This window comes from Neodiprion lecontei, chromosome 1, assembly GCF_021901455.1.
Source record: "Neodiprion lecontei isolate iyNeoLeco1 chromosome 1, iyNeoLeco1.1, whole genome shotgun sequence".
Classification (NCBI taxonomy): domain Eukaryota; kingdom Metazoa; phylum Arthropoda; class Insecta; order Hymenoptera; family Diprionidae; genus Neodiprion; species Neodiprion lecontei.
Genome location: NC_060260.1, coordinates 6775713 through 6802044, shown reverse-complemented (window position 1 = coordinate 6802044; position 26332 = coordinate 6775713). Strand labels below are relative to the sequence as shown.

Here is a 26332-nt window from a genome sequence, read left to right as displayed (position 1 = left end):
GTAGAAGAAGAGGACACTTGACGGACTCCTGCATTCTTCAAATTTGCCCGTCAGATCCAGCTGAAACAATCGACGAGTGTAACAATCAGAATATTTCAACGGCGTTCGCTAACCACGGGTATAATTTTTTGAGTAATATTATTCTTGGATACGAAGGTCGTGAACAAAAAAACACTTTTTTTGTGTTAACGTTTTTTTTTTGTTCACGACCTTCATATCCAAAAATAATATTACTCAACAATTCACCAAGGTCAAGAAAAATCGTCTTCGGTATAATTTTTTATCTGAAGTATGCAAACTTTGTGTGTTTCGGTTGATTTCTTAGTTTTCTGAAAGAAAATATCCCGCAACACAAAGTCTAGTGCTGCAGATTTTCTGTTAATTCTGTAATTCGTAATTCGCAGAATGATCCGTTTCAATCGAAAACTTTCAGTCCATCTTTCATAACGAATAACAGTAATGAAATTATATTTTTATTCATCAGCAAGGACCGGATATTCTATTTCTGGCTGCACTGATCGCGATACGTCCAGGCAATGACACTAAGTATGGGACTGTTGAGTGCGATAAAACTTATCTGCTTCTACTGTTTCATTTTTCGCTGATTGCAACGGGACACAAAGGGAACGAGACTTGGTTCGCCACATGATAGCTTCTTCCACTCGTCGACCTCATTGTTGCGATTGGGATTCGACAAGTAGTATGTACCAGGCCTTGGTACGAAAAAGTTGACACTCGTTCTCAGTTAGTGCGATACTTCATCGACTCTTCGTTGCCTGTTCACTCCGGTAGATCGACGGTGTTAAATCACGGTGAGTAAGAGACGATTATGTTCTTTCAAATTCATATACCAAATGAAATGTAGAAAAACTTTTTAAACAAGACTGTCAAATCGAGCGTTGGAGAGTTATCAATTCTTTTATAATAGGTTCCTCGGGGTTTGATTATATTATTTCTTCTGAAACCGTACCTCCTGAATATTATCAGATAAATTTTTTATTCAGATGTTACTGCGAGCCTTGACCATTGTTTGGATCGCGATCGGTGGAATACGTTCGGACGTCTTCGATCCCCCCGATCCCCTGGAATTAACGGACAAATCCGATCTGAAATACAGACCCTGGGATGCCGAGGACGCGTCTAATACAACATGGATTTCTCTGGAAGGAATGGGGATCACACAATTGGGATCGTCGATGTTCCAACTCAATATTCCTAATTTGAAGTGGCTGAGGATGGACAATAATCGAATCCAGAGGATACCTGACGATAGTTTCAAGTTTTTTCCAAACTTGACTTACCTCAGTTTGGCGGGCTGCGACATCCAAAATATTGAACCTTCCGCCTTTCGTAATCTTGACAGTTTAAAAATTCTTGATCTTGACAGGAATCAGTTACAATATCTCAGTGTAGGACTTTATTGGCTCATTAATTTGCACATGCTGGAACGTTTATATTTGAGAAATTCCAATGTGCAGACTTTCTCAATGGCGGACACGAATACCCTGAAACATCTTCACTTATCTGGAAACCGATTATCAATTTTTGAAACCCCTGTTTCAACAGAGTTGACGCATCTGTACCTTGACAATAACCGATTGAGTTACATCTCATTAGGGAACTTCAAATCGCTTGTCTATCTAAATGTAGCTAACAACCAATTTGGAAGCATTAAAACTTGCTCAACGTCGCATTATCCCCGTCGTGGTTATAATTCATACAACAGCAATAATGACCTAAAAACCGTGTGTCTCAATCGCGCTCCAGCTCTGCAATATCTCTTGCTTTCGCATAATCAAATATCTATGATCGAGACGGACGTTTTCCTAGACATTAAAACCCTGGTTGAAGTAGATCTTAATAATAATCAGATCAGTCGAATCCACGCGGGTATATTCAATAACCTCTTGCGCATTGAATACATTTTGTTGGACTCAAACAAGATTACGGATGTCAATTATCACGCGTTTGTTAACTTGCCTAATTTGAAAATGATATCGTTGAAATATAACAAAATTACCGATATCGACGAAGACGCGTTCACCAAACTTAATTCAAGCGCCAATGAAGTTTCCCTGTTTTTAGACCACAACCAAATACGTATTTTGAGGAGAGGTTCTTTCCGGGGTATTGAGGGGCTGAAATATATAGGTCTCAGTAATAACAAAATACGAACCATCTCGTCACAGGCCTTCGTTGATCTTCCCAACCTGGCAAGTATAGTGATAGAAGATCAATCCCAATCTCTCGATCAGCGTTCGTCTGATTCATACAATCCATACTCTAATATACAACCAAGACCGAAGCTGGAAGATTTGGGGTTGATAGAGTCGGATGCATTTTTTAATCTGTCCAATCTGACTTCAATCATACTTCGTCGAAATTTGTTCACTGTCATAGAGTCTCGGGCGTTCCACGACCTGCCAAAATTAAGAACATTAGACTTGTCTGACAACAACATTCAGATTCTATCCTCTGAAGTATTCGTCGATCTTCCTGAACTCGAAAGCTTGAGTCTTAAAGGCAATGAAATCAGTGCGATAACTGAAGAAGCATTCGGCAAGTTGAATTCAACTGCGAATAAAGTTTCCTTGTTTCTCGATAGCAATAATATACACACGTTAAACACGGGCTCGTTTCGCGGTATCAAAGGTTTGAATCACATCGGTCTTAGCCACAACGAAATAAAAACCATCTCGACACAGGCCTTCGTAGATCTTCCGAATCTTGCGAGCATACTAATCGAAGATCAAGTGGCTGATCAGAGTCCAACACCAATGCCATTTTCGACAACAGAGGGATTTTTCGATGATTACGAAGACCGGTTAAACCAAGGGTTCCTCGAACCGGCTGAAGCCTTCAAATTGCGAGGACCAACGCCGAAAGAAATAGGGTTGATAGAGTCAGACGCATTCTCGAACCTATCAAATCTAGCTTGTATCACGATTCGACGCAATTCATTCGCCGTTATCGAATCTCAGGCGTTCCACGTGCTGCCGGCTTTGACAACGCTGGATCTGTCTTTTAATGGCATAAGACGTCTCTCCTCCGGAGCTTTTGACGATCTTCCAAAAATTGAAAGATTGGATCTGAGAAACAACCTGATCAGCGTCATAAACGAGGATACTTTTACCGATCTGAATTCAAAAGCGGATGCGTTTCATTTGCAATTGGACAACAACCAAATACGCACTTTGAGCAGCGGCTCATTCCGCGGCATCAAAGCTTTGAATGCTATTGGCTTCGGCGGTAATAGAATAAAAACAATTCTCTCACAAGCTTTCGTCGATCTTCCGAATCTCGAGAGTATAGTGATTGAATATCAACCGAACGACCTTATTGACGAGCGCACCTTTATAGCATCGGACGCGTTTTTGAATCTTTCAAATGTAACCTCGATCACCATTCGAGGTAATACATTCCATGAAATAAAAGCTCGGGCCTTCCACGACCTTCCGGAATTAACCGAGCTGAACTTGTCGGAGAATCGCATTGAAATTTTATCATCCAAAGCATTTTTGGACGTTCCCAAATTGGAAAATTTGTACCTCCATAGAAATTTTATACCTGAAATCGAACCTAATACTTTTCCTAAACAGTTACGGAATCTGGATTTATCGTGGAATCCGATTTGCAAAAACTTTAGCTGCTGGGACGTTGAAGAACTTGACCAGCTTACGCAACTTGATCTTTCGGGGATAATTGATAGATTCATGATCGATGAATTTGCCGACTTGCCGAGGAATCTAACAGTCGTAGTCGGGCAGGCAGAAAGATGTCCGTGAACAAAAATACTTTTGTTCGATTTTGTCATAACGCTTCTACCCCATAAACACATAAATATTCCTAATTATAAGTAGTTTGTAAGTTACGCAAAATGTAAGAAATGCAACAAAAAAATGTATCGCACTCGTACTTCGATGAGTGAAATAACCTCGTAATGTAAGGATTGACTATCTGTCAATTATTGAATAAATAAATGTCAGCATCGGAATGTTTGAAAAAACTGTAATGAACCGTTTAAACAGTAAACCTCTGTATCGTGTTATAAATATTGAGGTTGCACGATTGTCAGACCTCACGAATAATCCACACCTTCCAAATTTCAGGAACAATAATAATTCTCAGAAACGAAATCGACAACGCAAAGTTAAACGTGAAACGATCTTTGACCTGTGAAATTCCGCGATAGATTTTATCGGCAAAATTTGAATACAGGTAAGTAATTTGCAGTTTATTTCTGGGGCCGCAAATAACGCTGCATAATTTGCAAGTGCGATTTGAGAACACGGTGGTTCGACAGAGGTGAGGGTGGGAGGGAGTGTTCGGTCATCAGCGGCAAGCGCGTTGACTATTCTCCCATTGCGGAAGAGACTCGGACGTTCCGAAAGCCATTGTGAAATAAGGGTGGAGGGAGTTACCGGAGTGATACCGGAGTGGCAAGGTCTTTACTGCATATTGCTGCAGTTTCATATTTTACCCGGCAGCCAGTGGGTCGTTGGACTCAGGGGCCGATGGGAGAGGATGTTGCGGTCGGGGTTGGAAAGCTCGCCTCGGATGGTCAGCGAAGCTTTCCCTCGTTCTGGCGATATAGCTCATTACGACGCCCCGAGCTTTTAACTCGAATCGCACGATCCTACCGCAAGATGCGCCTAGATTAGCTCCTCATTTTTATCCCTCACTTTGGCTACAAAATTCATAAATTACACCCCGGGCATCTGAGCTGGAGACTTTCGCTTTAGGTATACAAATTATTACGCATACATATATCGAATGTTATTCTCGCGACGTGCAGATCAACTTCGCACCAAGCCCAGGTGTTGGATTCGAGGTATCAGCTTACGCAGCTTAATTAGTATAATCTGATGCTGGACCTAATCGGCTTGGGTTACAATTCCCGCGTCCGGCTGCACGAGTCAAGAATTCGTTCGTGTGGCGCTTCCGGATGCTCTTAGGTGGGTATACAATATATATATATGTATGGATAATATATATACACGGATATTCGTTTCGAGTTGCCGCATGCGAGGAGAAATCATCACCGACAATGATTCCTGCTTCGTAGAATTATCTCGTCATGTTTCGTCACGGGGAACGAATTTTTTCCTTCATCGTCGTGTAAAATCTGGCGAGTCTCTGCTACCACGGTTGAAACGTCGTAATCGTTCGTTAAATTTACCTTTCAATTAATCAGCGTTGATTGCGTGCTCTCGGGATGTAGGACTGACTAATGAAAAATTTTATAGCCGCGTCGCCGCTGAGTTTCACTGATCGTAATTCTCCACCGGAGCTAGAGGGAGGGAAAAGGGAAGAATGGAGAGGTCGGGCGCTGAACACGCTTTAAAGACCGTCTAACTACCCTCCAAGGATATTTACTCCCGCCCAAACAACCCGCCCTCGTTCTATCCGCCGCGGTCAAGACACCCTCTCGAGATTCTCGAGTGCCGATGCGAAAGAGGGTCGCGAAGATCGCGAGGATCGATCGGGAAGCTTCTCGAAATGATAAGCGGGAGTGAATTCCGGAGATTCTTCTCCCGGCGCAAAAACAAGACGAGAGAGAGAGAGACGGAGAGAAAAAACAACAGTCTCCCTCGCCTCTCGCAATTGCGACGCCATGATTTTCAAACGTTTTGATAGGATACGGAGGATAATTTCCCCCTTTCGCTCAGAGCCGGTTTCTCGTACTTGGCCCGGGGAATGACTCGCCTTATTTAGCCCTGCAGTAATCCGAAGAGTAGAATAAGGGGATGCGAAGAAGCCTCTTCCCGCCCTCGTTTCAAATCCAGACCCTCCGCAGGGTCTGTATTTCAACTTGAATGCTTTTAGTTGTTCACTTGCCAGCGGTTATCTCAGCCCTGCAACTTTTACCGTAACATGCCTAATTTCTGATGCCCGAGCAGCTTTTCCCTTCCCAACTTTCACCACCCCGAATCCCTCGGTCCTGACTTTTGCACCGTTGTGTACCAAATTCCTTGACGCGTATCTCGTCGATCCCGTGACGTATAACGCAAGTGCAAAAATTAATGAACGTAAAAAATCTGCACGTGTAGAGCCAAACGAAGAACGAGGCCATTCGCCGGAAAAATTGTCTCCCCTAATGCGAATCCCGGCTCACGTATTGCCGCAGCTACGCTACTGCGTGTCGCTATTCTCAGATTGCTGAAAAAAGTCGCCGTCATTTCCGCGGTCAAACGAAGCACGTCTCTGGTCGTTTTTGCTGGGATTTATCAAAAGACGAGTCCAACGCCTTGGACAGCGCAGATTTGTTCGTTCGGGTGAAAGAACGAAGGAAAAAAAAAAAAAAAACCAAGAAAACTATACAATTTCAGACATTTTTTCACAGCGCTTTCCTTCCGTTAATTCCAGAGGCGAAACTCTCAGGCTCGATGCCACAATGTCATTTGAGTCTGTAAATTTCCACCGAGCCGTGTGGGTACAGCTGACAACAGTAGGTGTATCATGTAGACGTCAGTTCTTCTCGGTGAAAGTTTGCCACCATCGTGGAACAACAAAGTACCAACATAGAACCGGGTAAACGCGAAGTTTAACCCCGGCTTTTGCCCCGTCTAGGTACCTACGAGATAGCTGCTGTGTATAGGATCGAGACAAGTTTACTTGTACACTTCATACTTATTACCCCTTTGAGTACGCCTTCCTGGACTCGCACTTCTACTTCCTGACTCTGCATGCATGGAGCATCACGGAGGTATGCGCCCGTTTATAATGCACTCGCGTTACGTGCACGCCGCTACGTAAACTGCGCCCATTCACGACAAGCTTGTAAAATATCTCGAGTGTTTCTCGCTGTTCACTGCAAAGCCGTCGGTGTGCAGTTCCGCGACCGAACTTACTTGAAAACACTGGTCTACGAAATTTTGCAACAAAAAAGGTGCTTGATGATTTTTAAATACATTTTGTTTTGTTATTTATTCTAACTGACTGGCTGGTATTTATGTTCTAAATAAAAAAAACACCCTGAATGAATAAAGCAAGTCAAAACGATAAGCATTCAATTTTACCGGCAGTAGCTGTAACGGAAAAACAAGACCCGATCGAATCAAAATAAATAGGGTTTGATAACGAAAGTGTATAAATATTTTTAAATTATTAAGCATCTTCCTTGTTGCAAAATTTCGTTGACCAGTGTATTGTAAAACTAAATACAACTTCACTTTTGTTCGTAAGAACTGTACTTTTCTAAAAACTAAAAAAATTCGTATTACAGTAAAACTAATCGTATCTAAAATATTCTAATGTCAATTCTATTACACTGAACCTTGATCCTAACGCAATCGGTTAAAAGTTTCCACGTTGAATAGAAAAATTGAATTTTTGTTGACCAGTGAAATGAACGAGACCGAAAACTTCTCGAGCTTTCTAAAATACGATAAATCGATTCGCGTTCGGTAATGGATCGAAGAGTCGAGTGATTCCACTGCGTGGGATTTTTCTCTTCTTTACGATTTACCTCGAGACGAAAACCATTTCGTTGGATCAGAAGGACCTCGAGTTTCATCAGTTTAGGTTGATACGTGTGAAGCCAGAGTGGTACAAGAGAAAGCATCCTCACTGCGGGACAATCGAATAGTTCCCCGCAAACTCGCGGTCCGATCTTTTACTCCTTGCGACTTTGGCCAGTCCTCTGAGACCAGAGCTTGTATATAATATATATTAAGGTCCGGGATACCGAACGTCAAAAAGCCCTCATATCGATTTAGTCCAGGTCCAATTTTTCTAAGAGCCGTTGCTCTTTGTCGAAACAACCCGTCTACGAATCTTGACCCACCAAATTATTCGTGAGAAATTTTTTAACCCTCGAGCTTTTTGCGGAGAAACGACGCAAGGAACACCAGTCCGTTATTTTTACTCTACTTTGAGCAAGACCGAATTCATTTCGAGTGTATTCGGGAGGTAAAAGCATGACTCCGCGGTGTCTGCGCGAGAGATGCGATCGAATTCGATATTTTCTCCCGCCCGACGACTTCCACTCCTCTTTTCGAAGCCTCCCCGGCCATTACCGCACCCCTCCCCTCCCGTAAGTGCAGATTCGTGTTTACGCCGAGGCTTCCACCGTCTAAGCTTACGTTTGCCGAGCTGCCTTCAATTCCCTATACATATATTCCTAGATTTATGGTTCGTATTCTATGTAGGTCAGATAACTACCGATCTATATATACACGCCGTCATAAGCGCCGATTGATTTCCTCTCGTTTCGTTCGGATCCCTTCAAATCCTCGCCTTTTTCACACACTCATGCTCCTCCAGCTGCCCCTGGATAGACGAGTATTTGATGCCGAGGAATCCCGGATGCCAGATCGGCAAGATTCGTTTCCAACGTTCGTCATCCCTGAGGTAGAGGTCGGTTGAGAAAAACTGAAAATCCACACCTACGTACAGAAGATCGAGTCTCGCCGAGTGGCAACGGTGAATTTGTGAAATTCTCAATCTTCTCTGCCCTCGATTCCTCTTTTCAATCCCCCTTCTCTCACTCCCCTCGTGATCTTTCAGTCCGAAGACAATAATCGCACGAGAGGACAAGTCGCCGTTCCGCTCGAACGAAAGAAGGACCCTGTATAACCGAGGGGGAAAGAGAATCGATATACTCGAACGTCTCAGGGGTGAAAGAATCGCATGCAGGGAAAAAGCTTCCCCTTGGAAATTCCCACGTCAATCGAAAATTCAGACAAATTCTCGGTCTTAATTGAAACGCATTCTCTCATTTCTCCCCGCGGATTCTGAGCCGAAAATTTACCGCCCAGACTAACGAAAACTTTTGACCGCGGTAACGGCTCGTGATCGTTATCGTCGTTTTCGCAAAGTCGTTAAATAAATCCCACCGGCCTTTCTCGAAGCGCGTATCGCACGAAACATGCGACTAAACCAGGCGGGACGAAAATTGCTAATCAAGATCGTCGGTCCGATTTTACTCGTACACAATAATAATATGGATATAAAACAGCGGTAACAAGGAAAGTCCGGGGTGAGCGTTGATTAGGGGCAAGCTTTAATGACGGAATCGATTCCGACAAGCGTAGCTTTCGACTCCGGCTTTATTCGCTCATCGTCGAATCTTACTTGATCTTCATGTTTGCGCATAATTTTCACGAAGCACGCGGGAATCCGCGGCGGGGGATGAACTCACAAAAATCAATTTTCGAATTTCTCTCTCGGACCCCTTATCCCAAACCCCACGAACGTCCCGCATGACTGCACCAAAGCGAAAATGATGGGGGCGCGGAGACATTTGTCAAACGGAATGAACCAATGGTAGGAAAGGAACTGGACGTGAGTTAATATCCGAAGAAACCTGTGCAAAATCAAGTAGCTGGACTCGTCGAACAGCCACGTAGTTTTCCTTACCGAAATTCGCGGGAAATTATCCACGCGGCATTGAAGCTGAGATTGATCGTTCCTGGAAAGAAATATTTCAAGAGCTTCCCGACTTCGAGTTAGATCGTAACAATTTATTCCCGGTTCGGAAGTTCGAAGGAGTTGATGAGAGAAAAAGGATCAACGTCTCTGGTCAACTCTCGATCGTTTACTTTATAATTTAACTATATGCGAAATAATTACTTGGAACAGTTTTGAGTGTTTTTTTTTTTTTTTTACGGCAGTTGTAATTTTTACTGGAAAACTGAACGCGCGGATGTTTACTCACTTTGTGCAAAGAAACACTAGGTTTCGTTCTAACTTTGTTACGACTCATCATTCAACCTCGTTGTTTCATTGAAAAGTTTTTCATTGTCGCGATATTCCGTACAACAAGAAATTAAGTTCCGTCGGAGGGAAACGGAAACGGAAACTTCACCTTTGAAATTCGAAAGAATTACTGTACGTTTTTCTGGGACTAATTAAAGTCTAGTTTGTAATTTTATATCTTAGTCGCGGAATAAGAAGGACTGAAAATGACGATCTCAAATTTATTTCTAATTTACTAATTATTCGGAAGAAATTTGTCGAAATCTAATAATTTTTCAGCCACTTTTTTGTCTGGCCGGAAATATAAAATAAAAATACAATAATTCGAGCTTCAATATAACAGGGCTTACGTAACTTGGTCGATTAAAATTAAAGAAAAAGTCAGTAATTCTGTCACTTTGAAACTTTCTATATTTCTGATAAATTAACCGTGTAAAGGAAGTTTTTAACGCTGTGGTGGCAGCGCCTCGAGCTATAACTCACCCCGATACTGATTTTAAAACGTTGTTAAAAATTTACGAGACTAAAATAGAAAGAGAAAGAAAGAGAGTGAAAAAAAGCTGACTTCCCATAAACTATCTTCCCGGTAAAGCTTCTGATTTATTGAGGAAAAATGGCCGAAGTTTAAACCCATTTCATAATGGCCGTTTGTTCCATCCTGCAAGCACAGGACACAGCTTTTCAACCGCATCGCACGTTTACGTCTCATTATAGAGTCGCAAATTAGTTCCGCACAACATTTACGTCCGCTTCGGTATCAACTTTCATAACGATATTTTCCATCGATCCTAATTAAAAAGGTAGAGGCGAGAAATGTGTGCGTGTCTTTTTTTTTTTTTGTTTTTTTTTGTTTTCAAACTCGCGAATAAATTTTTTATTCTCCGAATTAATAACGCGAAGGATATATAATCTCGCGCGGACATAATATATTCACACGCAGCTGCATGTGTGTAATTTGAAATTTGTGTAATTGAGAAAGTTCTCCGCAAAGCGGCTACCGGCAGCAGAAAACTCGAGCGCGGACTCGAGGGAGATTCTCACGTAGATGATCCCCGCGTGTATTTCCGTTCGTCCTTTACACAGGATATCGTATGATACTGCGGCTGTTACCCGGGGGCGGGACGTGATCAGATAATTCAAATAAAACAGCCGCGCCACTAAAACGTTACAAATTGTTCTACCGCACGCGATAATTCGGTCGTTACAAAGCTGCTGCAACGTTTGCTTGAACACATATTCTCTACGAGCTTGCAGCCGAGCCCCGATTTGTTTATCCAACGATTCGACTGCACACGTGCATTAACGCGAAATCTCAATTGTCGATTTCAAATACTGGCACAAAGCCAGGCCGGTTTGGTTCTTTTTTTTTCATTTTGTGTTCTGTTGCTATTTTCACTTTTGATTCATGCCGCATTCTGTGCAACACCGATATTCCGAACCGCTGAATTCTGCAACAACGGCGAAACAATCGATACGCTTTCATGATGAATCGATGGATTAACGCAATTATCTGGTCTAAGGGGTACAAAATTATTTTTCACACCAAGAGGGCAGGGTTGAAGTTCCGGATTGAGAAGTTCCGAAAGCACCTAATTCCGTATTCTTTAGTTGCGATACTTGAAGCGAAGAAATCAAACTCTGAAGAAACAACAAAGTTTCGAATGGTCGGCAAGCCGACGGCTCAAGGTTCCGATATGCAGGATTCCGAAAATTCAAATCTAATATACTCACACAGCGTTGTTTACTCAACAAGTGGGTGTAAAAAATAAGAAAAAGCGAAAATCAGATTTACCAGGATTTCCAACGTAAAAGTATCGAGAATCCGGAACAGAGAAAGATAAAAGCGGTGAAATTTCACCAAGCGAGAAATTCACAGAGCTGAAAATCTTCGATCATTCGGAATTTCGATGTTTCAGATTTTTAAATTTTCTCAGTCTCACCTTTTCTACATTTTTCCTTTCGGAACTTTGAGCGTCGAGTTTTCGACCATTCGAAATTTAGATGTTTCGTAAAAGTCTGATTTCTTTACTTCAAGTTACGCCACCGAGAAATTCGAATTCGGCGCTAGCGGAACTGTTGAAATTCGGCATTTCAAATCCGCCCCACACCAAGCAGACCTTCACCTCTGCGACAACAACATGTTCGAATGTTGTCGATCACTCTTCAGTCCTTCGCTGCGACTCGTCGGGATAGTTGCTCCGATCTGATCGGAATGAGTATCGCGTTTCTCTCTCCGCTTTCAGGGCGTGTCTCGATTCGTAGCGTGGCGTTTACTTCGAGAGTGAAAAGTTTTGTGTGTGCCAAGTGCCGACAGAAGCTGTTTGAAGATTGTATCCGTACACCCAACCACATGTGAAGCAGAATGGTGAGCTTGCAAAGCACTCCGACGCACTTATTCGCTCTTACGTTAAATTGCTGAACATATTTTACGGGGTGTGGATATCATCCCTGTATGACAACTTTTCACTCAGCTTTATTTATTCACTGACTCGGATCTGTTGGAAAATATTCGAAACTTTTGCCTGCTTCAGTTTTGGGTGATCGTAAATTTTATTAAAGAAAATTGTTAACAACAAAACCACGAATTTTTCGCTTTCAGCGGAATTGAATTGCGTTTTTCATTGTTCTCAGAAAGCGTTTGGAAAATTGCTTTTTACACGGTCAGGATTTCATGCTGTTTCATCGATTTCTAGGCTCATTACTCTATCCTGTTCTCCTATTTACTCGTCGATCCCTTCTACTCTATAAATTATAACTGCAGGCTAAGGAGTACTAGTACGAATATTGTTTCCTTCGATTACACAGTTTTCGGCTTTCCAATGTTTAAGCGCGAAAAAAAATAGATGAAAACTGTTTATTACATGCAAAGTAGCTTAATTCACACTTTTCTCCACGCCGCGTAAAAAAGTCTATAAAAGAGAATGAGAGAAAAACGTCTGAGGTGTAAATTATTTACGCGAGCAACATTTAAGCGTAGATTTCCCTCAGAAAGTGGAGAATAGCCACCCGAGGCTTCCGTGTTAATATATCGTTATCGCATTAGGGAAATCGCGGAGGATGGGGGAGGGGGGACGACTCGCACTTTATGGAAAGTAGATAGTAAGTCGCTCGCCTCGGTCTAAGATACCTACTTCATGGGCATCGGTACGGGACGAAGGGGTGAAAGTGCGGAGAAGTTTAGGCCCCGTAGCGTGGCGAGAGGGAGAAAAGCTCGGTGTAATTCTTACGGCAAAGCTCGGCGGCGGGGATGCAGGCGGCGCTTTACACACCCGCGTTACAGGTATAAAGGTATAAGATATACATACTCTTGTACCTTCCGACACCCGCAAACTCTCCATAAACTGGAAAGCGCACGCTAAGCTTCAAGGATTATTCCTAAAGCCTTTGGATACCTGGGCAAGGTTATATAATCGTTGGGTAACGTTCAATATATTTCAATGGACGTCCATTTTGAAATTTAATTGAACCCTCTACCCGATACGCCGACTAGGAGGCCACTTTGCTTCTCCATCCTCGATATATTGTATCCTTCTCTCTCAACTTGAGGGTGCTGGTAGAACTGTGGAAAGATCGAGAAATAGAAGGGTCGTGATGTCGAATCTTTGAAGGAGAGAGAATTTTTGTTTATGGGATTTAAAACTGTAGACAGTTTCGTGTACAGAGAAGCTAAAAAATGGAGTGGTTGAATAACGTAGAATGCCAAAATATCGAACCATCAGAATTAGTTTCGATAATATCGCTTGCAGATTCTCGATTTTTCTATTTTGTATTTTGACATTTATGCATTTCATTTTTTCGTACTTCTATTTTGTACTTTTTTTAATTTTTTGGACTTGGACTTTCTACAATTGTAACGATTCGATCTTCGCGTCTTTGAAAAACCGATACTTTGATCAATCGATCGGGTATTTTTGTTTTTTTACCTCCATTCTTTTCTTTCACAAAATTATAACAAAACACTGCTGATCGGTTTGATAAGAGATTCATCAAGCGCACAATCGAAATAAAAAGTGACAATTAGGAGCATTTGTACGTTGATCAAGTTGAATTAAATCACAGCGATGTTCCTGCGACATGCTGGAACGAAAACAACGAGAACCGTACGAAAAGAGTTCAATTATCAACGATTTTTCAGACGTATTCTTTTTCTTCTATAAAAAACCGTACCGTACATCCAATTTCAATAAATCATAGCTCACTCTGATTGCCGATAGATTAGCTCAAATTGAATTTTTATCCAGTTTTTCAGTGGATCGACTAATCGAGTCACATTACATCAATTATGGTTGCATATGACGAAGTGGATTACTATATTTCGAAACACGATCGTTTTATCGAAATACCAATAACATCCGATGATTTGTGCGAAATTCATTTATCAAAACAGCTTTTATCAATTGAAACGCAACTAATTATACGAATTTGGTATCAGAAAAAAATGCTCTATAATACAACCCAGCACATTATTTGCTGAACATTTTCAATGAAAGTTTACAATTTACAATTCACAGTTCTTTTTCTTTGCCACAGCAGCGGTTTACTGAAGAAATTTAACTTGGAAAACTATTTATTGAGATACTGGTTCCAGGCCTCCTCTCCTTATGTTGTTGTTTTTTTCTTTTTTTTTTTTTTCTTTCTTTTACTTTATTTTTTAATGCTTTTTCGACACCCTTTTGGCTTAATTAGATTTAATTCCATTCAATGCACTTTGTATGTTATGAATATTATGAATTCGAACAAATGTGCGCTGCTGGTTTATTGCGCAAGAGATCCCGAATTTGAGTTATTCTAATATCACGTATGACGAATAACGCATTTGCAGACACATGTTTGTACAAAGAACAAAATAGTTTCCTGGCAAACTATCTAAGAAAAAAAAGTTGACCGACCGCACGAATTACGTTTCGACAATTGTTAAGTGGTCAAAATTTCGGGATGAATTACGACGGTAATTGTCCCAAGTAGGTAGCGATTCTATTTGTTGCAAACCGCCCTCTGGAGGTGACCTTTCGGGGTCTAGTGCGGTCAAAGTTTTAGGGTTCGAGGAGTGAGGGAGAAACTTGTGAATGCCTCCCCTCAGGAAATAGATATTTGACCCAACCTGGTGGAGATTATTTCCACCGGCCATAAAACACCCGCTCAAACTAACCGAGGTTATCTATACATCCAGCCGAAAGCCGAAAGCCGATAGGCGAGAGGATATCACGCGAGTTTCAATTAGCAGGAAGTAATAATTTTTTTAATGGAACATTAGGGATTCTTCCGCGTGCAGCACAGTTTGCGGTTCGTTGATATATCGCGCATAATTCGCCCCTTCGTTAGCCTGCCAGGCGCGGAATAAACCCGAGTATAAAAGCACCGTCAAGAGACCGCGAAAGCTCAGACACGCGGAAGTTGTACATACATATATGGATGCAATATACCGGGACTTCCTGTACGAGGGAATCGGAAAGCACGTAACGCGGCATCAACTTATATCTGATTCGGGGCGGGGTTGAAATTCCGAATTTGAAGAGCGGCGAAACTTGAATTTTCGAAATCTTGCTTTCGGAACTCGGAACCGCCGGTTTTTAAACCGTTCGAAACTCTGTAGTTTCAGAAAAGCCAAATAATTGGGAATTAGGCGCTTTCGTAACTTTGCAAATTCGGAATTTCAGCTCCGCCCCTTTGACTCGGTAAACAGATTCGAATGGAATCAAACCCCGTTTACGATTCGGTGCGAAAAGCAGCGCTAGCTGATCACTGGAGTGAAAATCACGCACCTGCATCAGAGTCGATTCACCTCCCTCAACATTGCGCCATCATCGACTGCATTCGCTTCATGAAATGCGCTTTCGGACTAATTCCATTCGCTCCAATATCCACACCGAGTCGAGTTTCGAAAATACCGCCGAATCACAGCCGGACTCTACGCACATCGAGTGCAGAACTGCGTTGCGCGAAATGTCAACTGCAATTATCCGGCAAGCGGCAATTGGAGACGGAATTGCAATCCGGACTCCTGGGATCACGAGCCTGATCCTGCGCCCGCGAAAATCCCGACCCCGAAAGCAATGACGCCGAAGAGCACGCAATTCCGGTGAAATCAGCCGTGAAGCTTCATCCCCGAGATATCGAGGCCGCGGATTATACCTGCCCCAGACCTTCGGCGATGCCTCGATGTCTCTCCGGCAGCCCCGATCTTTTTTTGGATCGTTGTTTTCCCCTAATTGACCGGAGTTCTTACCGTTCCAGCCACGTTCCTGATCAGCGATCGCCTTCTGACCTTTCATCGGAGATTCCTGGACTTCATTTTTCGTCTATAATTACCGAATTCGGGTAGCAGCGCGTCTGCCCGGATTTTGAGAAAGGAATAAACTTCGACTCTCTCCTTGGAGGATTTTATCCCCAACCTGGAGCTGCCGTTGTCTGTTTCGCGTTTTAAATCCCTGCTCGAGATGAGCAGCTCACCTTGATAATTATCTTCATTAAGTGGGACGGAAGCCTCTTCGTTTGGCCCGCAAGAGCTGACAAGCGAAGTCGAGAAGCTGAATTTGATAACTCGACTCTCTCCGTATTTCTCTCGCTCTCCTTCTCTCTCTCTCTCGTTTATGACCTTTAATACGGCAAACTTATCGTCTCAGTTTTTGAAATGAACGTCTCGAGACGCTAGAGAGGGAGCAAGAGATTGCCAATTTTTCATTCTTCTTCATCTCCTCGCCGCCTTATCCTCTCTTTCTTATTACTTTCCGCGAGGAAAACCAATGAGAGGGTTCCGTAGGAGCCCGAGAAATACTTTAGCTGTTTTGATTGACCTCAATTTTTTTTTACACGTGACCACTTTCAACGTTGCACTTGTATCGCAAGACTATATTTGCGTGTGAACAGCCGGCGGATGAAAAGAAAGCGAATGAACTGAAATGAAAAGAAAATCCACCTCGCTGAAATTTCAACACGCGAAACCGGAGGCGCGAATAATTGCAACATTGTGCAATTAGAGAAGCTCGAGAAAATTTGAGACAGCTTTTACTGTGCGAAAGACGTCGGAAAAATTGTTTCGAACGTCTGGAAGAGTTTCTGCCGTTTGAATGAAAGGCAAGTGGCTCGTGTTTATTGTCGAAACGACTGACGTTAATTATTTTTCAGCTGAACAAGCCGAACATCTCCGACCCGTTTACAATAAATAACTGATAATTTGAGCGGGCTCGTTTGATTTCATCGCTACGCTTCATTCGGGAGTTTCTGGCATGGAATAAAGAAAAATAGGGTCAAACGTTTGTAGTACTTATCATGGAAAATCTAGGCTCATGATATAAAAAGTCGGTAAAATTTCCGCTCTCTCTAAAAAACCACGGAACCGATTATATCCGTTTACCTGTGAACGACGCCGCGAACAGATTCTGTCTTCTAGATAATAAAAAAGCATACATCAAAGGGTGTATAAGCGGCTCCCGGCTCTTCAGAATGCCACGATAGTCTCCGACATATCCCGCAACTCCCCAATATCTCCATATTATCATTCCTGTCGTTCGTATATCAGAGATTTATTTCACCCTATTTATTCACCCTTTTCGAATACCTTATAGTATAACATACGTCGTCTCGTCTCAACTTCGTTGGTGATATAATATTCAAAAGAATATTTTCTTCTTGTATAAATTTAGTCGGTTAGAAAGAAAAACTTCGGTCTAAAGACGTAACCTATCAGCAGATACTATACGAGTATGCATCAAAGTGAAAAATTATCTTTTTTCCATCGTAAAATCAATTCGTTAACCAAGGTACCAAGGTTAAATGTATACATGTAAATAATTGATCAGCAAAATACTGAAATAAAATGGTATGAAATTTAGTATATCTAGATTTACGGTGGATAGATTTTGAAAAGTGATGTGTAGGAGACGCTGGCTAAGAAATTAGACGTCGATTAGTGCAGCTTCGATTAATCTATTAATCTACGATTACAGTTGATCGTTTTTCCAATTAACCAATCAACCGACAGCTTCGAATTATTGTATTTTCGATTAATCGATTAATCGAAGCTGCCTCAATAGTTCTGCCGGTAAATCGGTACCTGAATCGAAACCGTCGATTTATCGATCAATCGGAAAAACGAATAATCCAAATCGTCGGTCACTCGATTAATTAAAAAGCTCAAGAAAAGATCAATCGATTAATCGCACAGAACTGATATTGATTAGTGGAAGTAAATAAGGAACTTGTACACTGATTGGCTTAAGAAAACGAGGACGGAAAGTACAACGTGAACGGTAAACAAAAAACTCATAATTCGATGCGAAGCTGAAGTTGACACGATACGCGAACAAATTCTGATCCAAATGGAGAATGAGCGGATTCATACGGGGAATGAGGTGGGTGTATATTTGCGCGGTGGCGCAAGCACTGCATCGAGGTGTCGCTTGCCCGAGCACGGATTATGTGAACCGGAAGTAATGCGGTAAAAAAGGAACAAGATGTGTTTCCGTTGCTGCTCCAGACGAGGGATGAAACTCGCGTTACGACCCCCGCGCAAACACGGGTAAACAGACTGTGGGAGGTGTAACCTGTCTGCCCACGCGCTGCAAGCTCCAAGCTTTCAACCTCTGCTCTACACTCACCTCATTTGCAAAGTAGCATCGCCGTCTTTCATGTTTTATGCTCTAATTAGCGCGAGCTTGCACCAAAATTACACCCACACCCGTTACGGCTCTCTAGGTTCGCTCGGACGAGCTTTCCAACCCCCAAAAAAAACATCCCTAACTTGATCCCTGCTCTCCCCCAACTTCTTGCAAGCTCCTTCGAAACGCCGCGAGATATGAGTCGAGTCGACATGGTTTAACATTTTCAACACCGCCGATTCAGCAGCTAAATATTTCAAACAGCAGGGAAACCAACGGTATTGAAAATGAATAAGGATGTAAGAAAAACAAGCTTGCGGGAAAGCAAACAAGTTTACCTTAAATTCGTTGAAAATAGCTGCCCGTGAGGATCGACTTACTTGTAATACAAACCACTGAACGCACTTAATACAGTTTTTTGCACGATACGTACATTAATTGTCAGTCTCATTTCCCGATGGCTTTATTTTATTCCCAATTATTTCAGGGCTCAGAAATAGTTACCGAAATTACTGTTCGCTTGTGTAGCGACGAAGCGAGTTTGTCGGAAATTATTTTTCACACACGTATACCGTATACGCTGTGCCGAAAAAAGGTTTGGAAATAAAAATGGTAAAAATTACAAAAGGATATCCGTATATGCATATTGTATAAACACATCGAGAGTTGAGCACGCCCTGCGGGCGGATTGTTTCTGGAATTCAACCCCTACACAATTTCCGTTTAACGACCAGCGAGCGGAGTATACGTGCATTATTCGTATCCTGGGCGAGGACAGAAAATATTTACGAATTCCGATTCATAATTAAATTTACACAAATAAAAGAGACAAAATGTACGGCGAAAAATTAGTGAACAGGGAGGTTTATATACCTGGCCGATGTTCCCTTGTATGTGGAAATGATAGGGTAAAAAAAAAAACTTTTAATTAAACATTCTTGAGATTCGTTACAATTTCACGGTAGCACAATTTTCGGATCATGTTTTCACCTTTGCTGTCCTCTGTGTGTATTTTTTTTTTTTTTCTCTCCCTCCTTTTTTGACATTCTATATATTTATCGAATTATTGAACAACTGATCAATTATGTAACTTTTACGTTGAAAAATATGGGCATTTGAGAGACAAGACCTCGGTAACTATTTATTAACCGGCTACGTTTTAACCTTCCTTGCCGAATGAAATATCCCAGGATTTGACAAAATATATGAAAAATTGTCCAATCATCTGACACAGAGACGAAAGTCGATACTATTCGTTAAGTTCGTTAAGTTAATGGAATGTATTCATAATCTACGAATATCTCTCTGATGGTGAAAACTCAAAAAATACTGTAATTCTGAACGGAAACTCAGATATCGATGCTTCGTTTGAAATCGCTTAAAAATTATTAACAATCGATTAGATTCGTTTGATTTTAATATACGATGGCTCGTTTAAGTCAGGAAAATATTCTCCGTAAATTCACTGGACCGCTTTTTTCTGTAATCTTGGCAGCGTTAAATATTTAATTCTACAACAATACTCCGATATTGATTATGATCACCAAACTTTCGTCCTTAATTTGAAGCGATTTGAAACGAAGTATCGATATCAGACTTCGTATATTTTCTTAGCCAACGAATGTTCGTAAGTATAGCACTTCGGTGTTTTATCTGAGATAATATACGTCCTGTAAACTTTTCTTTGACAGCCGTGTTTCGATCCTATTCGCATGCAGTCATTTGTCAGAAAACGCTGAGGTAGGCATATCGATTTTTCCATGACACAACAAACCGTGTACATTGCATGCTGCATGGCCACCATGGGTGCCAGTGTTTGATTTATCTATTCATGCTAGATCCCTGTAGACTGGCTTGATCGCCGTTCTATTTCCGGTAAATTGACGAGATTATCGTCAACCCCTGTCAATAACAGTCATCAACTTCCCTTTCCCCGCTCACTATGATTGCGACATGTCGTGACGATGCCTCAGCACGATTTAAGCACAAGTGAACCGTAATTTTCTTCCAATTATTGCCTCCTTGGAACTGCTGAACCTCCTTTTGCAAAGCCTTACAGACCGGACGTGCTGTAAATAATTAATTAATAGCGGAAGATGTATTAGGGATTTGAAGGTCGATTTTTAGTCGGTAAAGAAAAAAGGCTGCGCGAGCTTTTTGTACTTCCAGACGGAATATCAGCGATATTTGCGGAATAACCGGAACCATTTCCTGTTAGAGATAATACGGAATGAGATTGATTTCAAAGTTAAATAATGCTAACCTGCGCCACAACTGAGAAGGCATCTCTGAATTTTGCCGTGTAAACCGAACGCGTAAAACTTGGCAAGTATAATAAATATAATCAAATGAGAATAAAAGTATTGCCGGAGGGTTGCATCCCTCCCTCAACTCTTGTATTTTAATTGGATAAAGAGTCGCAATGCCTCAGAAATACACTAATGAAGCCTCTCCTCGAGGAGATTTCTTTTCATTCGCGCACAATAATACAACATAGCGATATATTCACCGTACCCGGAAAAAGTATAAAAATATTCTATACCTATTTCACCGTAGTTATAAAATTCCTTCTATCAAATTCTCTCTCTCTCTCTCTCTCTCTCTCGAGCATTTTCGAACGCGCCGAGATAACGGGTGTGCACGTATAACGAGATGTCAAACCGACGTTTCCCATCTCGGTACTGCTGCCGATGTCGAAACAGCTTCTGCAAATAAAACAAACTGATTTCAACCCTCCGGCAATCGCTGTGTAGGAACCCGACGATAACCGAACGTCATCTTCGCTTGAATAATGTAACGCGTCGCTCGTCTCTCGGTCTAATGCAGCCGTCGATGCAAGCACGAAAGCTTCTCCGAGCCCTGCAGCTGCGACTTTAAACCTCCTCGAGCAGAAGCAATTATTTCAGATTTTGAAAGGATTGTTACAAAAAAAAAAAAATTGTATCAAAATCGAAATCCTTGAAGAAAAAAAGCATTCCTCACCGCATACTTTTCTCGTTTCAAAGCCATTTTGCGTATATCGTTTGAATGAGAAAAAAAAACAAACAAAAAAATACTTTATTCAAAACATTTCTTCCGTTAACTCTGTGCAAGGGTTAAACGTTTTTTCACAAAATAATTCCAGCCCCGTTTACGAAAGTTTCAAGCCCTGACGATACGCTCGTTTTTAACGGTTCCCCCGCTTTTCGGGCATGTAAAGAAAAAAATCAAACAAGTCTCGCACAAGTACGTCATACACTCGCGTTTTAAATCCTCGGCCCCGAAACGAGGAGTGCTTTCGTGGAATTTGGCATTAGCAAAATTATATTCCTCGTCACGAAGAAGCCGCGCGCAGTTCGTCCTTTGCTTGTTTACTTTATCATATACAATTACAGTGAAAAAATGTTTGATAAAAATTTGAGTCAGACTTGGGTGAGATTATTTAGTCACAGAATTCGTTTTTCTTTTTTCTTTTTAACTCTCGAGAGAAGAGATGCAGTAAAAGAAAGAAACGCTGCGCGAATATCACCCCGTTTACTCTCTCCCTCTCATTTTCTCGTTGTCCGGGCCGTGTACAATAATCACCAATTGCCCTGATTACGATCGGTTGAATTGAATTATTTCCAACAAACCGTAGAACGTGCAGCTTGGTTCAAAAACACGAGGACCGTACCGACAAGGACAACGAAACCCGTAATTACGCTCTCGCACTTTAATGTCCTCATAATGGAAATATTGATTGATTATTCCTTCGTTAGGCCCTCACCCCCCGCAATGCCTGTCCCACTGATTAAATCATTTTCCGGGACAATCCATTAACCAAAAAGCGAAACAACGTTCGCAAAGAATTAAAACGAAAAGTGAGAAAAAAGGACGCAGGTCGAAAATAATGCGAGGAAAGAGATGTAAAAATTTCCACCCCCTGCCAACTCGTGACAAAAAAAATCTGCTTTGTTATCGCCACTCACCCGCACCAGCCGCCTCAAAAACTTCGACGCACTTGCACCTCGGACACGTGTCAATTTAACAATAAAGCTATTGCTCCGATGCCGCACAATACCATTCGCCTCGTGTTCTAGTTTCACGGATTGATACGCCGGCATCACGCTGCCTGCCGAAGCTGTTCGACTTCCGCCACGGCAAGGCTACTTCTTGTTGTATAAATTGGTACACGTAAATTATACCTACAACTCGTGTGAGGTATGAAAAGTCGAGAAAAAAAAATGTTGGAAACGAAATTACCGAGATTACACTAGCGGGGTTGCTTTTAAAATTTACCAAATATAATGAAAAACATGCTTCGTCGATTGAAAGAAATGAGCTTTTATTTTACGACACGAATTGTTGATGCGATCGAGACCTACTTATATACGAATATTTAAGGCACACACACAACGTGATAGTTGACGAATTAGAGCATGGAGAGTTCATGCAGCAGACACCCACGTGACACGCAGTCCTCAGCAGCTCGTTAGACTCACTTTACAGCTTGTCTTAATTATGCACGTGGCATGTACGAGACGCGGTGCAGGTAACTCGACGGTGACTCTCAATTCGCGGGTTACCAAAACAGAGATCTGACGGTTTTTCATTCCGATAAAATTTCGAATCAAATCTAAAGTTGAAATTGGGAGGAAAAAAAGAATGAAACAAATTTTTTCGGTCAATTCACGGTTACCACCTCGCGCTTTTCTTCAATTGACGACCTTCGGCTGTTCTGACTTGAATTTTCACAACGCTTTTTCTACTTTTCTGACTGTTTTGCCATTCAGAAACTTTATTATGATTCTAGGTATAGTAATTTTTGTATTTAATCGTCCGAGAAGAACCCCACTCAAATGGCCGAGACTAAAAGTAATTGACAGTTTTTTTTTATTTCGACCTAAGACACTGCGAACCTACTTTAACAATTTTTTTCACTTGCATGCGTGGATTTCAGCAGAACGGAATATCAAAGTATAAGAATTGCAGAATTATAATTGTTGTACGCATCCATGGTAGGTATTTCGTATTTTTTTATTTTTTTAGTTTGCTTTTCAATTTTGAACTGTTTCACTTGCAAATTAAGGCGTTTTAATAATTGTTATACTTTTTACCAGTGTGCAAGGTATGTATATGTATATGTATATGTATATGTATAGGCAAGTGCCTATAATACACGAATACCGCACCCACTTTTCTTACCTCGTGATAATATCATCTCATTATTAAGAGAGTCACTCTCGGAGCGGCGTCGCGGCGGCAGCTTCTATTCTGCAATATTAAAACTGATGACGTAGTCTGGGAGAAGGATTTGCTGGTTTTGCACTTTCCTCCCACCTCTCTTCTCGTGGGTCCTTTTTCACCACGGTCTTTCCTCCGCTTCCTGCTATCTTCACACTCGACGGGACAGAACAGACCTCTGCTTCCCAACCTAGTTGGCGTGCAGTGTTAATGCATCGGAACCGGCATTGTTAAAAGTTAGTTCATCTTCAGGGGTGTTCGCTCGGCGGAAATAAACGAATGAAAAAGCGAATGGAATGTGTGACGGGGAAGAAAGAACTTGTTCCGAGGTAGTTACAACTGCAAATAGGTGCAACCCGTTCAACGGATGAAACGAGACCTGGTATATTTTACACACTCGGCGAAACTCTAACCGCACAAATCATGACACTATTTTCGCACACTGTAACACTCGCAGTTTTCTTCTTCTTCTTCTTCTTCTTCTTATTCTTCGTGGCCTCCTTTCCTGACGACGATACGACGGCGATAATATCTCTCTTTCTTTGTTTTCTTCTATTACGCTGTGAAAAATCGCTGCGGTATAATTATAAGAGGAAAAGATGCGGAAGTTAAGGAGAACAGGAAGACCAAGAACAACTTTGAACAACGAAGAAACCGGTTTCAATTAATAAACCACTCGTTCCTTTTCTCTTATTTTTCTTCGTCTTATTCTTATATTCTCCTTTCAAAACTCTGCAGCAATTATTCCTCGAAAACTTTCTAATTCACTTTCGCGGTGGGTAAGGAAATACGAATGAAAATAAACCATCCAATGCACTAGCGGACCGTCCGCCTCATTTCAACAGCCCAAGACACTGATCGGTATCCCGTCTCCGTCCTTCCAAGAGCTCGCCAAAGTTGAGCTCGTTAAAATATCACGACACTTGCAGGCGTCGTCATATCGGTTCTTAATTATCTTACTGTTCGAAAATTTTCCTCCTCCTCCCTCGCAACGTTTAAGCCTTCCCCGGTGTAACGACGTTTCTGTTCTTTATCTCCTTTTTGTTTTTTCTACGCAGCACCTATTAAGCCACGATTACGTAACTCCGTACCAAACTTGGTCTATTTGAACACGTGTTAACGCGCTGATAACGCCGGTCGAGCCTTAAGAATCGTATCCCCGATGTTCTCTCATTCTAAATTCACGAGAACGTCGCGGTGCAACCTTATTTCTGTACATAAATATGTATCTTCTACCAACCACGCACCTTTTAACCATGGGAATATATTTGCGTCGCTTCTGTCGTACAAGATGTGACACATAAGCGGGCCTAGGTCAAGGCGTCTCTAAACGAGTCTTGATTGCAGCTTCCTACGTTCACTTTACCCCTCGCACCGAAATACCTGCAGCAACATTCGATTCTCCGGTCGTTGAAGTGCTCGTCGAATTTTCCGAGGTATTCTCGAATCTCGATCATGTTTTCCGGTTGAATGAAGTTTTTTTTTTCCTTTTTTGTTTTTTGTTGTTTTTACTTCCTCATTCCTCACATCTCAGCGAGTGACCGGCAGCTCCAAAAGTGACCCACATTTTTCCTCTCCGCCTCCTGCGAACGCGGCTTAAAGCACGCAAGCACCACCGAGATGGGCGAAAACACGAGCCGCTTTTTCACTCCGCGGAGCAACTGTTTCGGGCAGCTTTTTCTGCTTACCCATGATCGCGGTTTCCGCAGGCAGAGCTGTATCGGCGACGAGATTCTCGGTGATTAAGGATGGAATTTCCGCGAGGGAATGACGGTCGGTTTTTGCTCTTACGCGACCCCCGCTTCCCCTTCTCCTCCCCCACTTCCGCTTAAACGTAGACCGGGATTTTCGTATTCGCGACCACGTATCGCGCACATGGACTTAGTTTCGGACGTCGCGGTTTTTCTCCGCGAGGCTTTCGCTGCCGCGGTCCGGCGTAACCTGTCGACGAAACGCAGAATCTCCACCTCGAAAGCCGGGAGTTATGCTCCAGAGCTTGCGCGGTGAACGCCCGGCGCTCGCCCCTCGGGAGCTTTCGCTTCTCCTCGTCGACACTCCGCCGCTTGCAAGCTCACCCCGTGGAGGGGGTGGAAATAGACGAGCGGCGAGATACCGGGGGTAAGAACTCGCCGTGGGTTAGTACGACTGACAACTGAATTTATACAAGTCTTGAGGGAGCAAAATGAGCTCTCGTCCATGATCCGTCCGCCCGTCTTTCCCCGCTTTTGCCTGCAACGCACGCGGGAACTTTCGGGAATCCGGCTGCTCTGCATCATCCGCCCTTTCATCCGCTAACGCAACTAGGACGAAGGTCAGCCGCCAAACCTGCAGGATTTTCTCCTGGGATTCGAGAGATCCTCAAGGCTGCCGGACACTTTGGTATCGGGTTTTGTATTCCCGGTGGTAACGACGTCGAAACCGTGTCCAAACCGTGGAAAACCGGACCAGTTTGGAAAGGATCGTTTCGGACCACATGGGAATTCTCAAAGGGGTATTTCTGACGGAGTTACAAATATTATTTATATACTTGTACAGGCGCCAAAGTTGGCAGACGCAACGTTTTGATTGAGAGAAGGACGAAAATCAGCAATCCAAATCATTTGTCGAAATATCGTTACGGTTTTGCAACTTTGTACGATTATCAGACAAGCGCGCCAACTTCTTTGATTCAAATTGACAATTGTATCGTTCACTTTTTTTATCTCTCACGAAACGAGGCTAATAGAATTCAAACGCGATTGCTTGTTGTTACTTCCCTGGAACAGTGAATAATTTTTTCCAACTGCGGAGTGCTGCTTTCTATGTTCGATTACAACGATCGCAACGATTACAAT

The 26332-nt window shown here is 42.3% G+C and overlaps 2 protein-coding genes and 1 long non-coding RNA gene across 3 annotated transcripts in view; 1 reads left to right on the top strand and 2 right to left on the bottom strand.

Annotated features, from left to right (window-relative positions):
• LOC107225156 (chondroitin sulfate N-acetylgalactosaminyltransferase 1) overlaps positions 1-1352 on the bottom strand; it is a 65532-nt gene extending 64180 nt beyond the window's left edge. Inside the window, exon 1 of the mRNA XM_046735451.1 lies at positions 1302-1352. The gene's annotated coding sequence lies outside the window, so the exon portion shown is untranslated. The remainder of the gene's footprint in view (positions 1-1301) is intronic.
• LOC107225147 (insulin-like growth factor-binding protein complex acid labile subunit) lies at positions 692-4052 on the top strand. Its single transcript, XM_015665503.2, has 2 exons — positions 692-812; positions 1005-4052. The coding sequence occupies exon 2, from the start codon at positions 1005-1007 to the stop codon at positions 3783-3785; it is 2781 nt and encodes a 926-aa protein (XP_015520989.2). The 5' UTR covers positions 692-812; the 3' UTR covers positions 3786-4052.
• A 15230-nt stretch (positions 4053-19282) lies between these two features.
• LOC124293656 lies at positions 19283-25477 on the bottom strand. Its single transcript, XR_006903546.1, has 3 exons — positions 23460-25477; positions 20839-21001; positions 19283-20365 (listed from the first exon to the last, which is right to left on the bottom strand). It is a non-coding gene; the product is annotated as an uncharacterized LOC124293656 (long non-coding RNA).
• Between the last annotated feature and the right edge of the window lie 855 nt (positions 25478-26332).